The sequence below is a fragment of the Alosa pseudoharengus genome, unplaced genomic scaffold (genome assembly GCF_046254945.1).
Source record: "Alosa pseudoharengus isolate Yale_2024_CS ecotype anadromous, Long Island Sound unplaced genomic scaffold, YU_APseudo_1.1 YU_APseudo_1.1_scf_23, whole genome shotgun sequence".
In the NCBI taxonomy this organism is placed as follows: domain Eukaryota; kingdom Metazoa; phylum Chordata; class Actinopteri; order Clupeiformes; family Clupeidae; genus Alosa; species Alosa pseudoharengus.
In genome coordinates, this window is record NW_027468685.1 from 20,264,245 (window position 1) to 20,281,067 (window position 16,823).

A 16,823-nucleotide genomic window follows, 5' to 3' on the forward strand; every position below is an offset into this window, starting at 1 on the left:
TGTCACAGGACGCACCTTGGTGCCACAGTCAGACGTGGTCTTGAAAAAGATGATCTTTCAACCCATACCCTATTTCTCATAATGATAAACCCTGACTTGCCCCAAGGTTATTAGAGGCTGACAAACACTGACATGTTCATTGTTGATGAAGAACTAGGCAAACTGCTTGTTGAAGAGCTGTCTTGACCGGTTTGCCCTGCTGTGCTGAGCAGACAAAAAATATTTCTCACACTGCGAGAGTTCACCTTAGTATTTCAATGCAAGATATAATTGAATGCAGATCGAAATAATCAACTATGTATCGTTGCCTTGCGGACATTTGTGGAAGACTGGGTGGGTTTTCTTTTGCCTATTAAGAGAATTCCCTCATCAGGAATTCTGAGCTCTTAATTAGGCCACTGGTGCTCATCAAAAGTGGCCTGCCGCAGATGGATCTACAGGGAACTACACGCGCCATTATATAACAGGTGCCCTAGTTCATTTGTTTACACTGGTGGCAGGAACTGTGTCAATTAATGCACAAGTGGATCAGCAGGAGTCAAGGTCACCAATTGGGTGTGAGGGAGCTTAACGAGCCAATTGAGCTGCGCAAAGGACATTTAGCAAGCCGAGCCTGGACAGGGTCCAGCTCTGGAAGGTCTGACGGACGATGTTGTAAGTGACCGGTGTGAATGACGTGGGTCAATCTTCTCATGGGCCTCCGAGTCGTCACACACACACACACACATGCAAAGTAGGAAGAATGAGGCGCACACGGATACCTGGATAGGAATAAGATCCTTAGAAAATCAGTGCATTAGAAAACCAACCTAATGATTTTTTGGAGGAAAGAAGAATTCTTTATCACACCATTGAGTTGATTTTGATTCAATGAGTATACCTCAAAGTGGAGTGCCACTATGACACTGACTGGCTGGTGTCCGTTGAGCTTTTTGGAGACAGATTATTTAACATTTTTTTTCTTGCATGGATGGGACTAACAAGTACAATAAATGACTGTAGCCTTTAATAACGTGACCTATTTTTCTTCACATACTGAAGTGGCCTACTTTACGCTTTCACAGAAAGTCCAGACACCAGAAATTACTTGAACTTTTGGGAAGTTCAATCATGATGGAAGAAACGAGGCCAAGGAATCATTCAAGGAATATCACACGAGTTGTTTTCTTGACATGTTAAAGTCTGGCAAACGCTTAATATATCTATCACCATCACCAGCATACACACTGTCTTCTGAATAAAAAAGGTTTCTGTTTATTGGTGATCCCATGACCATTCCATACTTCTCTTGTGTAAGAATAAACTGTCATAATGAGCCATTCTATTTATGTAAGTGATTTATCAAGTGTGAGAGTCACATTCAGAGAGAATAGTTGCCAGTCCACACAAGTGTGCTGCCCTCTGCAGGATAAGGTTTGTCATGTTATCTCAGATCTACTGTACTTCAAGATGAAGTTAAACTGCATTTTTAGTTTTAGCAACAACACAGAGATTTTTTCACCATATGCCAAGTTTTATTTTTATATATATCCATAGAACAGGTACAAATGTTTCTAGAGCTGGTAATCAAACCCTCTACCTTGCCTTATTCGATTAATATCTCTATAGCTACAGTATCAACACTTTGAATAAGACAATTCATTTTCAACTCTAAACAGCACATAATTTTCCCTTCTGAAATAAATCGATTCCAGTTAACAAAACATCTCATTCCATTTGACATGTCTTTATCAAAACAACAAAAACATTTCTGTACAGGTTATTTACAATTTCTCTCTCTCTCTCTTTTTCTCTCTCTTTCTCTCTCTTTCCCTCTCTCTCTCAGGGGTTTATACACTTACAATTTGAGGAAAAGCAAAACAAACTAAGGCAACAGGGAAGTGCTCCTCCCATTTAAAAGAATGTACACTTCTCATTTCATCTCCACGTTATTGCATTATTAGTATTTCACAAGCTGCATTTAGGGAGGCCTGTGCACCACATCAGCTTTTCCTCCTCTACACACTCGCAGTTGTGGAGACGGCGGTCAACTCCAGTTCACAGACAAAGCGCCAGTGCATCTCGCACGGTGCGTCGTACCAGCTCTTAGTCGGAACACGACTCTGCACCTGCGTCTTCACGATGTAGCCACAGTCCTCGTCAATGTGGTTGTTGGGTTCCCCCTCCTCCCAGAAACTGAGTGGCGAAAGACACTGGTTAACAGAAGTGAATGAAACAAAAGGTCTGCAACTGACCTTATTTGCTGACTTGGCATCCTGCTTTTGATCTTCACAATTACAGTTTTTCTCAATTGTTAAGATGCACTTAATGCAACTGGGATGTGCTTGAACTTGAGCTTTACCTTCTTTTATGAAGCCTATAGAGTCTTTATAAAGCAAATATCTTCTATATGTACAAGAGAGCATAATGCTGATGTTTGGAAGAAAAAAGTGATGAACCTGCAATTTTTTTTATAAAAACAATTATGTCCATATTTTCTAAAAAGGGAAGAAGATGCCAACAGAAACAGGAAGTCACATGGAAACTTTAACAGTGCAGCCTGAAAACAGTTGATCTGGCAGAGTTACGCTCAAAAACACAAGACTACTCCCCCACCTTCCTTTCTTCTTTTCCTTTACACTTTCCTTTTTTATTATCACAATTACTTTATCTTTATCTTGGCAAACAAAACCAAAGAGAGAAAGGAAAATGTTTTGGAAAGACAAATATAAACGGATACACATTAAGAATTATCAAGAAACCGTTTTAAAACATGGGCTGCACTCTGCACCCTGGAGTGAGGCCCAGAATTAGCTAAATTACAGCAGTGTATGTCCCTGATATCCCAGTGTGTGTGTGCGTGTGTGTGCGTGAGAGAACTGTGAACCTGTGCATTCCCTTACCTGGAATTCATATTTAGCGCCGTCCCATCCACCCAGTGCCAGGTCCCCTCAGCCTTCTCATCGGTGATTCCAAACCAGTAGGCATTCCAGTGTCCCCGAACCAGCTTGTTCCAAATGAACGTCTACGGCCAGGCACACAAAAAGTGATTGAAAGGAAGGTGAATATAATAAAATAATAATATATGTATTCTTCACATTAGTTGGTATAGCTATAGCTTACTGGAATGGGACCGATTGTGAGGGCATTCGTATTTGTATGTTTATGTGTGCATGTGTGTGCAGCATCACTGACCATTTTTTGGATCAGTGATTTAAAAAGCTGTGGAAAAAACTGTTAGAAGATGACATCCCCACAGAGATGCCTCGCTTTCATTTTTACCAAGTAAAGTTCTGCCACTTACAGTAAATTCTTAATGATATGTCAGTATATTCCTGATGATTATATCCTTGCCTAAGTGTTGCAGCGATGCATTGAGTCTTCATTATCAACATTGCCCATGCATATTCAAATAACAATACTCTCCTCATAGCCTTGGTCCAGTAAGTTCACACAAGGTCTGACCCTTGGTTACCTTGTTGGCTTTACGTACATAATATTTCCCCCCTTCTCTCTCCCCCTCTCCCTCCCTCTCTCTTTTGTCTTTTCTCTCTCACCTGTTCTTCTTCCGTATGGATAATGGCCAGGTGTCCCCCTCTCTGTTGACAGAACCGCTGGCTGCCCGTCCAGCTCAGTGTGGTGCGGGAGATGTAGTAGCAGCTGTTTTCGAAGCGGAGCCAGTCTGCTGGGCACTTAGGCAGGCCCGGTGGGGACGGGGAGGCTGCCGGGGCCAGAGTGGTCACACGTGCAGGAGGAGGGGTTGAGGGGGTTGCCTCTGGTGGGAGACAGCACAGCTATCAGAAATCACTCATTCACCCCCCCCCCCCCATCACAGCCAAGCATGCGAGAAAGCCTGGTCTCCGATCAGTGGTCGCAGCAACGTTGTGAGAGATGAAATAAGTATAAGTATACTCTTTTGATCCTGTGAGGGAAATTTGGTCTCTGCATTTGTCCCAATCCGTGAATTAGTGAAACGCACTCAGCACACATGAACACACAGTGAGGTGAAGCACACACTAATCCCAGCGCAGTGAGCTGCCTGCAACAACAGCGGCGCTTGGGGAGCAGTGAGGGGTTAGGTGCCTTGCTCAAGGTCGGGGTTCGAACCGGCAACCCTCCAGTTACAAGTCCGAAGCGCTAACCAGTAGGCCACGGCTGCCCCAAAAATGGGAACGAGGAAGATGACTAACTCACACAGCGCCACTCTCATGAACACAAACATCTCTCCCCTCAGAAATATGCATTATGTAAACGAATAATTAAGCCTATGTAAATATCACAGGGGTAAAATGAGGATAGATTATAAAACCACAATGATGCATACACTAATGCCCAAGCCACATTAAATGCATAACTAAAGTGGAACGACGACAGAGCGTATGCTGCAACAAAACCCTTTTCCACTATAATCAATGGAACTGGCTACACCAGATGTGAGAACTGCAGGCACACAACAAGGACATTTGAAAAAGAATGGACCACTCTTCTCTCTTTCTATTTTTTGTGCAGCTCATGCGCTCTGTTTCAGCTGCATGTTGAGCCCTAGCAGCCCAATGTAAGTGTCACTACTGTGGGAAAGAAAGGGGCCTTGCTGACCACTTACTGTATGTTCCCAATCACATTCTGTTTACATAGTTTAGCTGGCTACTGGCTTTGCTGGGACATGTTTTTGGGAGGAAATGTTTTTGTCTGAGTAGATTAGGTATAGATGGCTCTTGCATTTTGTCTTAGGAAAGAACTTGGCTGATTTGTGCAGGAGGTCTGGAAGAAATTAATTAAAATCCCACTGCCCAGTTAAAAACATCAGGAAGGCCACACTCATATGCACACAGGAAATGTGTTCATTCCCTGAGCATTTAAATTTCCGAATACTCAGGAGGGATCAGGAGGAGGATGCTTCTTCTTACAATAGTACTTTCTGTTTGTGATAGTTGCAAAGAAAGACTGCAAGGACCTTAGTAAACAACAAGCAAAATAAATTGTCTACCTTTTATGTACATAGAAATGTTCAAACTCTTTTCAGATTCTCGTTTGTGTGATAGGTGCAAATATTAAGCTATTTAAAGGAGCAATTTGTCAAGACTGACCACACGTTGCAGTACATTTCACTAAATCTAAATATTACCACTGTTCATGCCTGCCTCACTGACTCTATAAACGCCTTTAATTAATCCTACTCTTTTCCATGTTAGTCATCAACATCTGTGATGAATTTCTCTCTCTCTCTCTCTCTCTCAGAAACACACACACACACACACATACAGTGTGTGAAAGAGAGAGACAAAGCTCGCCTAACCTATGCCCTACATTGAGGGGAACTGAGAGGACCAAGGACTATAGTCTAAGTTACACCAGGTGGAAGAGTTATTCCACATTCTGAGACCAAGTCCATTTTACTCATTACAGGAAAGGGCATTACACTAGGATTCTCAGAAAATAAAATGAATACTGACGAAAGACATTACTGTATGATGCCATTACCATATGATAGGCTACTAATGATTCCCTGAATATTACATCTGCAATGCAAACCCAAATCATATCAAATCATAGACACGATATGATATCATATCAAAATCATAATTTAAAGTACCACAGGAATTCCCCTTTTGTACATTTTTCAATTTTTGTCAGTTCTCAGCCAATTGGGCATCCATTTAATGCTAGGGGGCTACCCAATACATTGAGAATTGACAAAAAGGGTCATGTTGGCAATCTGCCAATTATAAGTCTGTAATGTGTAGCTTCCACAGCATCCCTACCTAAGGCCTTCACCCTCTCCTGCAGGATATCCCTCTCCGTCTCCAGCTCCTTATTCTCCTTCTCCAAGTTCTTAATTTGCTCCATCAGTTCTGTGACGTTCACAGGAAGAGTCTGCTGCTGGGTCTCAGCGGAGGCATCGGCTGTCACCTCAGAGACATTCCTACCTGCAGTGTCAGGCACAAAAAGGGAGAAAAAAAAGACACAGTTATACATATAACAAAGTTGTGACTGGAGCTGCCGCAGTGTTGGTCCAGGTTTGATTCCTGAACAAACCGTTACAAGTCTATGTTACTTTGGATACATGCTTTTGTTAAAGGTACACTATGTTAAAGATTTTCATCTTAATATAACCTTTACGAAGCCAATTTGATGGTGAACGAATTTGTATTAGGGGTATCGTTCACTTATATAGCCATACAGCACAGCCGTAGCGAATCGGTAATGACAGAACCAGCCATTCAACTTCAAGAACAGTGGCCCAAAAACATCTCGCGAATCGTGAAACATTACCTTGTCAGTTGATATAGCTCTCTAGAGATAGTTTTTCAGCTCCACAACAAAAGCATTTTCATTGTTTACAGGGGAACAAGCCACAAGAAGTAGGCTATTTACAACCGCAGTGTGAATAAATATAACATGACTCTAGGGGGCCAAAAATACCTAAACATGCATAGTACCTTTAAATATCAGTCATTTTGTCTTTGAGTTTGACATGCTCAGAGCCAAAAACAACAACTTACAACACATAAAGTTTGGTGAATGAAGAATCTGGGCTTGTCGGTACAATCATGAACATTCAAATAACATCCAACACCAGAGGTCCTCTTTCCAATCGCCATGAGGAGAAAAAAACAGCTGACCTCTTTTACCAAGACCTTTCAACAATCTGGATAACATTAGCATTAGTCACCCAATTAGCCCTGTGCGCATTTATAAACAGTACAAAAACATGTTTTTTCTTCGGAGGGAAAGAGAGGGTGGGTAGAGGAGAAAAATAGATGGAATAAGAACTGACTGGAAAAAGATGGTCAAACACAGAAATAAACAAGTCTAGACAGATAGTGGTGCTGTATTTGACCTTCCCCTGATTCTACTTCCACATAGTTAGAGGTCTTGGTAGGGAGCAGACACAAGCACCATGTCCAGCCCTATTGGCCTGTGGTCCATGGACAGCCTATCTAGTGTTTACACAGTGTTTACACAGGGCTGAGGTAGTAGTCAAAGCTAATGCATATTCAGAAATTAATTTTTTAAAAACACTGAAATCAAATCAGGCTATATCAGTGGTTGTCAAAGTGTGGGGCGGGCCCCACTAGTGGGGAATAGAGACATGACAGGTGGGGCATGGAGCAAATTTGAGGGGTTTTTGTACTTATCTTTAATAATGCCATTCTCTTTTGACATAGACACACACAAACATAATGGCTCCCACACACAGCTGCGTTCTGTCAACGCATGCCAGTGGGTGTTCCCGACGGTAGCTATGCAAATGACTTGAAGTAAAACCATAATGTGATTGGTTGGTGCCATCCGTAGATTGGCTTGATTGGCCGGTGTCGTCTGTCGGTGCAGCAACAGCTGAACTTCTCAACGCGAGCGGCGGGAGAAACGCGACGCGACGGACCCACAATTCAGTTCGGCAACGGATCACGTGAGCCCATTTAAAGTTAATGGGATGCGTCTCCAGCAACGCGATGCACGCAGCTGTGTGTGGGAGCCGTAAGAGTCATAAACAGACTGACGTATTAATTATTACAGCAAATTACATTCAGCAGATTCTGATGAGAAATGTAATGTGGAACCAAAATGTTAAAATAATATTTTAACGTTACCATTTTGCCGGGGTAATGGGGTCAGGTGGGGCTTGAAAATTCCCCACCTACAAAGTGGGGTATGACAGAAAAGGTTTGAGAACCACTGGGCTACATCAATCACATTTCACACACCAATACGAACACACACACACACACACACACACACACACACACACAAACACCATTTCCCAAAGTGTGTCAGTTCTGGAAATGTCTGTTTAAGGATTCAAGTATTTTTGTCTACAAATCTTGGTCTAAATTTCCCTGAGGTTTCAGGATATCCGACAGTGAATATCATAAAACAGGGATAAACAGGTGTGGCAAGTGGCAACTGCAGTGGAGCAACCTCCATTGAAAATCCACACTAGATCTTTCAGACATTTGTGGACTTGCAAGCTTCACTGATCCTGCCCCTACTGTAATCCACATTTGTCTCTGACTGTCCTTGAAGATTAGTATGGCTTTCACTAGACCAAGCTCAATCTTTTAAGATTGAACATTGGTCTGGGGAGTCCGCTATGTATTTTCTGCTGAACAAGAGGTGTGATCAACGGGTATAGTTCAAATGACTCTGTACGCAATTGGATAGTCATTCACCAACTGACCAACGAACCGGGCAAGGGCGTAGGTTTGGTCTGAGCTACTGTCCTGTCCAACTACTATCCATGATTAAAATGTGCTACTGTCCAACTTGATCTAACTACACTGTGTAGCCTACATAATCTGATTTTAATATGTAGGCTACAGATATGTAGGCTATATTTAACATTTATTTTCTATTTGGTCTGTTATGAAATCATGCCCATTTAAGCACAGCTCAGTTTTAAGAAACTTAAATACATGCATGCTTAGCATTTTGTGAAAAGAAATCATTAAGGCTACTTTGACAAACATGAGCTGCCTGTATATTCTCTGATTCTAATATTTACAGATATCTAGGCGATGTAAGCACAGCTCAGTTTTAAGAAATGCAGCCGAAAGACCATGTTGAATTTTGCTATAATTTATTTCAAAACCGGATTACTCTGGAACAGCTAACTATACACGGGAATGCATTACACCTTTGTGTTCGGTAAGGTCTGCTGTTTATTCTGATATATGGTTTGTCATGTGTTGCGTGAAGAGTGTGTAGGCCTACGATATTCCACCGAGACGAATGGATGTGGAGATGGGCGCAGAGAATAATTATTACATCTCTTTAAGTTATTTTTCTCGCGAACTGTTTATTACAGCAAACAGTGGCTAGCTAGCACCGTTTTAAAGCTGAGAAAAGGCTCTTTCATGTGACACATGTGTGATGAGTAGCCTACTTCTCGAGGAGTTCAACAGAGAAGAATGGGTGAATTTGGACCACTTCATGCTTGTAGTGAAGTAAAGATGAAGCGCTGCATGGTGCGCAGGAGACTGCGGCTCACTGGTAGTTATTATAGGTAACTTCAAATCAGCGCGATTTACCCTTATAGGCTACTGCACATTACAAGATCTGTACGAGATGATCCAGCACTGAAGTGAGAAATGATTTAACTCTTTGTGTAGCGCATGTGAGCGCTTTTTTCCCCATTTCAACCTGAATATTGGCGGGGACATTTCAGTCGTAATTTGACATTGGTGTGGACACGTCCTTCGGCTCCCCACGCAAATCTACGCCCCTGGAACCGGGTGACGTTTGTTGATCGATGCGAAAACTCCAGGCTCTCCCGCTATCGTCATCGTTTTAAACCTGCCAATAGCGCGCCAGGTGGATAAGCCAGCTTGTGATTGGTCCAGGCAAAATTGTAACAGAAGCAGCAGAAAAAGATGCACAGGTTTCCAGCCTGAGCTGCAGGGTGAAAAAGAAATTGCCGTCAGATAGGAAAGGTGAGGCATTGTGAAAGATGTGACGGGCCACTAGGCCCTCTACTTGTTTTGTCTGATTGTCTTCAGGTGTCCCAAGGTCTAACGGGCTGATGAGCTGCACCTGAGAGCAGGTCGCCAGCTAAAAGGGCTGCTTCCTCTCGCCTTAGGAGAGGGCCATTCTTACTTTGGGTTTTGGACATGCAACACTGCACTCAGACACATTACAAACACACATAACAACATCCATGCATTACAGATTACTGACTGTGACCCTCCACACACTGTTTGTTTGTTTGCTATTTGATTAATTTAGTTAATAAATCCATATTTTAGTTAAAGATCCAACCTCTCGACTCCCTCTTTTGTTGTGGCCTTACCCCAAGGTCATAACAAAGATGTGAAGGGTAAGTCAAAGGTGAGGCATACAGAAGACAGAAAGTAAAAAATGGAGCACTGGCCCCAACACCAATAATGCAGTGACAGCATCCCATGTAAACATTCTCTCTCTCTCTCTCTCTGTCACAGAGAGAGCTGTGAAAACTTACGTGAGCTCATCACCACAAGGACCAAAAGCAGGATCACACAAAGCCCAGTCAGGCATGCTGTGGCCAGTTTGTAAGGTTGCCTGGAGTTGCCTCTTGCTGGAGAGACGTGTACTGTAAATACACACACAGAGAGAGAGAGAGAGAGAGAGAGAGAGAGAGAGAGAGAGAGAGAGAGAGATTTGTTAGCACACACTATCATGTCATGCATAGACCAGGCCATTGGTTCCCAAAGACTGGGTCACGACCCACGGGTGGGTCGCAGGAGATTTTATTTGGGTCGCCAGCACAATTTATGTTGTGTAATAGGCCTAGCTTATACCATTTAACCAGGAAAGCTATCAGTTTTCTATTGGGGTATAGTTTGTTTACCACAGTGACGGCCCTAGAATAGCTCTGAAACTGGGGGTGAACGCGTCGCAGAGGGGGCAGCGTGCATCTCACTCGCAAGAGGAAACATTTCTGTGGGGCGCCTGCTATGGACCTCGCAGTTGCAAAATAGTGGGGTCGTATGTATGTGTAATTTTTCTCAGTCATTTCAAATTGGTGTTAAAGTTTGGTTTTCACTTCTAAGTTGAAGTGAAGGGTCTATAGAACAATTTCAGTCCGACACAGACACAGATAACAAAATAGCCTCTGAGCTAAGCATTTGGTTACCAGATTAAAAACACACTTTATAATAAACACACTTTTAGCCCATGGACAGCAAAATGGTGCTTTTTTTTGATAAAGGGTGGAAATGCCCTCAAAGTTGCAATGAAACATCATTTTTAAAGTTATTGTAAATAAAGCCTGGGTAATCACTCAACTCGATTTAAGATCGTTGTTCAGAATATCCCTGAAGCACAAAGATACCTAGGATACCCATACACAAATATGGCTGCATAAGGCGATGTGATAAGCACCCAACTTGCAACTTTGAGTTTATGAATTTAGGATCATGAGTACCAACTTTTTCAATCAAGCCATCATTTTATTCACAAAAAAATTCACAAAAGAACTTTATATCTGGAAGAAAGTAAATAAATAATAATGTGCGTGAAATTTTGAGGAACCCATTGCCTAATACAGGCTTGTGAAAAAGGCTATATAAATCAATGACCAATGACACAGTTTCTGAATAAAGACGGTTTTAGGTAGTCATGAAGTAGTCGTGATATAGCCTAAAGTAGTCTAATAGGCAACAGACCCATTACACAGCTCAGTCATCATCATGGGCATTGCCTAGCTCTCTATATCAGGGCCGTGCAGAGACCTTTGGAGGGCCAGGGGCTCAAATTGAAAAAGGGGCACATGAAACAAGATTTTTAAACATATGTCAGCATGATTTACAGTTCAATCCGTTAAATTATAGCGACCCATATTGAAACAAAATTCAACATGGAATCTTACAACAAACTACATCATACTATAGTATATAGATAATTTACCCCACCAGGTGAAATCTTTATCTATTTGTTTGTAGTGTGGTGTGTGTGTGAGTGTGTGTGTGAGAGAGAGAGAGAGAGAAATCCATTGCCTTTTGTGGCTTTCTTTCTGCATTTGTCTACTGTCTTTGAGGCATCTTGCACTGCATAATTCAATATCATGATTTATAAAACAAAACACAATTTAACTTTGTAAAAACCAACCTGAATTGACATGAATCTAGCTTTTAGTCAGTTTTATAGCTGTAGTTCAGCTGTTGTTCAGTTGTTCAGCTTTGAATCAGAAAATATAGTTTAAAATTATAACAATAATTATAGCAATTTATATACAGTAACCTCCAGAATTATTGGCACCTTGGTTAAAGTTGACTAAAAACTGGTATAAAAAAACAATCTGTTGGTGATTTATTGTAATCTCACAATGAAAGAATTTAGGAAAAATCCAACCTTGAAGGGAAGCAAATTTATTTGGAGAAAAAGGAAAATCTCATAAAGAAATAAATAACAAAAACACAAAAACAAATCACAATTATTGGCACCCCTGCTTGTAATAACTTCTTAAGCCTCCCTTTGCCAATAAAACCCCATAAAGTTGGAGAATACAAAGCAAGGGATTTAAGACCGTTCGTCTTTACAAAATCTCCCCAGATCGTCCAGATTCCTAGGTCCACACTCCTCTTTGACTCACCCCACTGTTTTCCTATGGCGTTTAGATCAGGGGACTGATACGGCAATGTCTGAAGCATGATTTTGTGTTAAGCAAACAATATTTGTTTTGATCTGGACATTTGCTTTGGTTCATTGACCTGATGAATGATCCAATCAAGACCAACTTTTAGTGTCTTGGCAGAGATTGGCAGATTTCCTTTGAAAATGTTCAGGTTTTTCTTGGTGTTCATGACACCATGCACCTTAATTAGGTTCTCAAGGCCTTTGGGAATAAAAACAGCCCCACAATAGCACAGCCCCTCCACCATAATTGTCATTAGGCATGGGGTTCTTTTTAGTATAGCCATTCTTCTATGTACACCAAACACATCTAAAGTTTCTAGCCAAATAGCTCAATTTTCATTTCATCTGACAATAGACCACACTTCCAGATAAAGTCACTGTACCATTCAGTAACTGCTGCCGTTTACATTAATAGTTAAATGGCTGGACAGGCTTTTACCTGCATGCCCTCTAAATAAGCTATTAGCAGTGAGGTCACTTTTGAAGATTTTTTTGGGGACTTGGTGACCCCAAGATGATACATCATAGGTTTAATAGGCCTACCGCTATTATCTGGCCCTATAGCCCAGAAACCCCCATTCAACCCCATCTTCAACCTTTACAATTTATCTTCATTCACTTACATAAACATACTGTCTACTGTTTTAGCCAAAATTGTGCAAAGTAAAGAGGCATCATACAGGCCCCTCTGATTGGACAGACAGTCTATCAGTCAATCCCGGTCAACAACCATTTCCATTGATTCAAAGGGCCAACATGTAAAAATAGACACCAATTTTGCAACAAACCAGTCTGAAATAAGCATGAGAAATCTTACCTTACTTTGCCTGGACTACATGAAAAAATTCATTTCTTGAATTTCCCCTAGGGATCAATAAAGTATATCTATATATCTATCTATCATGCATGGGATATCATAAGCCTAATGTTTGTTTGTGGCAATGCAAGGGATTAGGCCTACGACAGTGTTTTTCAACCACTGTGCCGGGGCACACTAGTGTGCCGTGAGAGATCATCAGGTGTGCCGCAGAAAATTACCCAAATGTCACTCAATGGTCCAGAAAAGCAACTGTTGCATCAAAAAATTTAGTTAAAAATTATGTTTCATTGCAACTTTGAGGGCATTTCCACCCTTTATCTAAAAAAAAGCACAATTTTGCGGATTCAATTAAACTTTCCAAAGAAACCTCTAGAAATAGGCTACAATATTGAGTTATTTGAGGAATTAACGCTGTTATGGATCCATCTCTCTTTAGATATACAGGAACAGCTTAGGCTACTATGTTGAAGAGTGACGATTGCGTAGAATGCAAGAATATCCCCAAACTCTCGGATGCGCATTAAAACGTTATCTTTTAGGTAACTTTCCACGCTGATGGTGCTCAAAATGCAACACAACTGTGTTCAAAGCAGGATGAGGAAAACCTGAGGTTGTGTGTTTGTACAAAACTGAGCGATAATTTTATAGCTTTGAAAATATTTAACATTGTTTCATGTGTAATTGAGATTGCAGAGTTGTGGGAAACTGAGTCATGCATCACCAATCCCTGTAATAGTAGTGGTAGGCCAGACCTTGGCGCTATTACGTATACATATGGCAGTGTAGAATGGTTAGGGGGGCCATATAAAAGTTTGAGAACCTGTGGCCTAAAACAATATTGGTGGTTGCATGTTAGATCTGAAGTGAAATGGGTCGCGACGGTCTGTCATTTTTAAAAAGTGGGTCCCCAGAAAAAAGGTGGACTAGGCCCATGTTATAGTGGTGAAAGAGTAGCCTATCTTCCAAGATTTTCATGCATGCCACTAAAATGTGTAGGCTCTCCTCCATTTCTCCAATGTGTGCTGCATTTCTCCAACAAATAAAAAAAAAACCTTCATAGAGGGAAGGGTGGCTACTACTATGTATTATATTTGACCTTAGAGCGCTAATTAGACACTGCTGACGAACAGGTTTTATTCCTAAAATGTCAAGGCAGGTTCAGACAAGTAGCAGGGGTTAAACACAAAGTATTGGATTAAAGCAACACCAAAAGCAGCCTTCCTCTGTCGCGCGCATGCTATTTCTTTATCCAGCACTGGCTTTGCAAATAACGATGTCCACAGACACGGTAGAGTGTTGCATGCTTTTATGAAAGTATGATGTATTGCGACATCAGAAGCAAGTCAAATGAAAAAAGTATTATGTCTCATTCCATCGAACTACAGATCCGCTACCCGATGGCAAACTAGTGCGGTAGCCGATAGATAGAGGGCTGCAAAGCGAGTGCAGAAGTTCACCCTGCTACGAGTTGATGAACCACTGAAACGCTTTTTGAAATATTATTTTAAGGTACAAAAAACTCTTTGGTGTTGCTTTAAGCAGTAGAGAGACGTCTGATACAGCTTTTTCCCACACCAGAAGTTTAGCTAAAATTTACAACTAACGTAGGAGAACATGCAAATATTTTGCTGACAGTGCACACCACGGATTAAAACATACCAATATGTTGCTCCTGCACATTTGGAGAACTCAGCTCGTCATATGGACCATCAGAGTCGATAAGTTTTGAGTACATCCCCTCACAAAACGTCGTGCCATTTTCCGCTGTCATTGTTCCATCCAGTTCGCTTCACAGTCTATTGAGTTAAGAGTCGGTTGACATTCAATTTAAGCATTTCAAAATAATTACTGTCGTACGTGGGAGGCAAAGGAGGGTTCAACATAAAAATTGCAAGGGGAGGGCAAACGTTGCGCAAACCTGTCTGTCGCCCACGGCCACCTCATTCGTCCCTGTCAACTTCCAGGAACACGAATAACAGGATGAATCATAACCATATATTTGCCATTTATGGGAAATATTAGGAAGAAGGAAAAGGTTAACTGTAACAATAACCTGCTGTCAGATTTGTGGATTCTGTGTGTGCACGTATCTGCTTGAATAGTGTAGGGAGTGAAGATAACTTGAATGTATAGCAAAATATCCCACATAGATATTGAGGAGTACACGTGATTCAGAAAGTTGGTTTACTCCACCCAAATGTTTGTTTTCGCCTGGACATACCTGGAAAGATGCCCGGTCTACCGTGTGTGTTTTTCTATCCTCTTGTATCTTGAACCTTTCACCGTTAGGTGGTGTATGTTCCTGCACACTACACTTTTACTGTTTTTCTCTCTCTCAATATTTCAGTCGAGAACTAATTTTGTAAAACACCTAAAGAAACAGTATGTATAACATTCATTTAAATAGTTTTAAGTAATTTTCCCTCCAGAATTATATCAACATTATAGGTATAGTAGAGACACAATGTTTGGGCATATAAAATGTTAGGGCATATAAAATATTCAACAATGAATTGACCACACAACCCCATTCGGAAATACAGAAAAAAATTGAAAACAGTCATTGTTAAGGTTACTTTCACTCATTTTTCTACAAAACAGTGTGATGACAAGCAATTTTATATCAATTCATTTGTTTTGTGAAGATAAATAACTTTATTCCGAAACTGATGACAACTGCCCAGAATGCTGAGACATGTAGGAAACAGTCAAAATATCAAGGTGGTCTGACACATGTGATGCTTAACAATTCCGCTTTGTTACAGTAGCTACACCTAGAAAGGCATAATAGTACATCAAGAGAAGATGAACAGATAGGCATAACGGTACACAAAAATCACGGTTTGATGTGTAGGCCTACCTTGGTTTTGAAGTCACAGTTTGGTTAATGGATTAACCAAGTGACTAAGCTTGATGGAAATGGGTTTCACATTTATGTGTGGCCATTTTATTAAGTGTTTTGTAAAAGTTCCCCTTAGAGAGTTTTGAACCCCATATTTTTCACAACTCCTTCTTTGATTAAGAGAGTGTTCATTTTTAATTCATCCGATGGAAATTACATTTTCTGTGTCTGAAAGTTGATGATTGAATTTGATGTGAATATTTAAAGTTACTGCTACTATTATGGGTTTTTAATGTACTGTATGTCATGACATGGGCTCAATATTTCCATAAACATTTGTTAGTTGACAACAACATTCACTGTTTAAATGTAAAATATATGTAAGTTTAAACAATAAATTAAAAGGTTCTTATCAACTGGGAACCCATGTTTATTTCCCCCCACTCACAGTGATATAGACAAAAAAAAAATCATAGTCACCAAGTCTACAGATAAAACTTCAAAAGTGACCTCAGCGCTAATAGATTAAGGCATCCCAGGTCAAAGCCTGTCATGTCACTTAATTATAAATGTCTAAAACCTCATTCAGCTCCATGCTATCATGAACTCCACTCCTCATTTGCAATGAAAATCTGTCTTTCTCTGCCAATAGACTACAAGTGGATCATGTGGGCCAAATGGTTTACTGATATGAACACAACATCAAGCTTCTGCTATTGTTCTCTCAGTTCCCTGATCTGCATTCCATAGACAAACCATATAGTCAAAGAGGAGAGAAGGGAGGACCTTGGAATCTGGATGATGTGTAGAAAGTTTGTAAAGAGGAATGGTTTCAAATCCCTTGCTTTGTGGTATGTAATAGAAGAAGATTAGAGGTTGTTTTATTGGCAAAGGGAGGGTTAACATATACAGGGATGCCAATAATTGTGAAACTTGTCTTTTTGTTAAAAATATTTCTTTCTTAATGATTTTGCTTCTTAGAATACATTTGCTTCCTTTCAAGGTTGGTGTTTTTCCTTACTGTTTTCATTGAGAGATTACGATGAATCCTCAAAAGATGAATTTTTA

At 40.8% G+C, this 16,823-nt stretch overlaps 1 protein-coding gene across 1 annotated transcript; it reads right to left on the reverse strand.

Moving 5' to 3' along the window:
- Positions 1–1,482: 1,482 nt before the first annotated feature.
- On the reverse strand, positions 1,483–14,788 carry LOC143140846 (uncharacterized). The gene is made up of 6 exons (XM_076301969.1): positions 14,573–14,788; positions 9,938–10,048; positions 5,742–5,906; positions 3,537–3,754; positions 2,883–3,004; positions 1,483–2,175 (listed from the first exon to the last, which is right to left on the reverse strand). The coding sequence occupies exons 1-6, from the start codon at positions 14,682–14,684 to the stop codon at positions 1,998–2,000; spliced, it is 906 nt and encodes a 301-aa protein (XP_076158084.1). The 5' UTR covers positions 14,685–14,788; the 3' UTR covers positions 1,483–1,997.
- Positions 14,789–16,823: the final 2,035 nt, after the last annotated feature.

Bases quoted from the DNA above. Each gene is read 5' to 3' on its own strand.
- LOC143140846 (XM_076301969.1), bottom strand. From the start codon at position 14,684: ATGACAGCGGAAAATGGCACGACGTTTTGTGAGGGGATGTACTCAAAA. The intron at 3,755-5,741 runs GTAGGGATGCTG...GTCTCCCACCAG, and splicing joins GGAGAGGGTGAAGGCCTTAG to AGGCAACCCCCTCAACCCCT. The intron at 2,176-2,882 runs GTAAGGGAATGC...TTCGCCACTCAG, and splicing joins GCGCTAAATATGAATTCCAG to TTTCTGGGAGGAGGGGGAAC.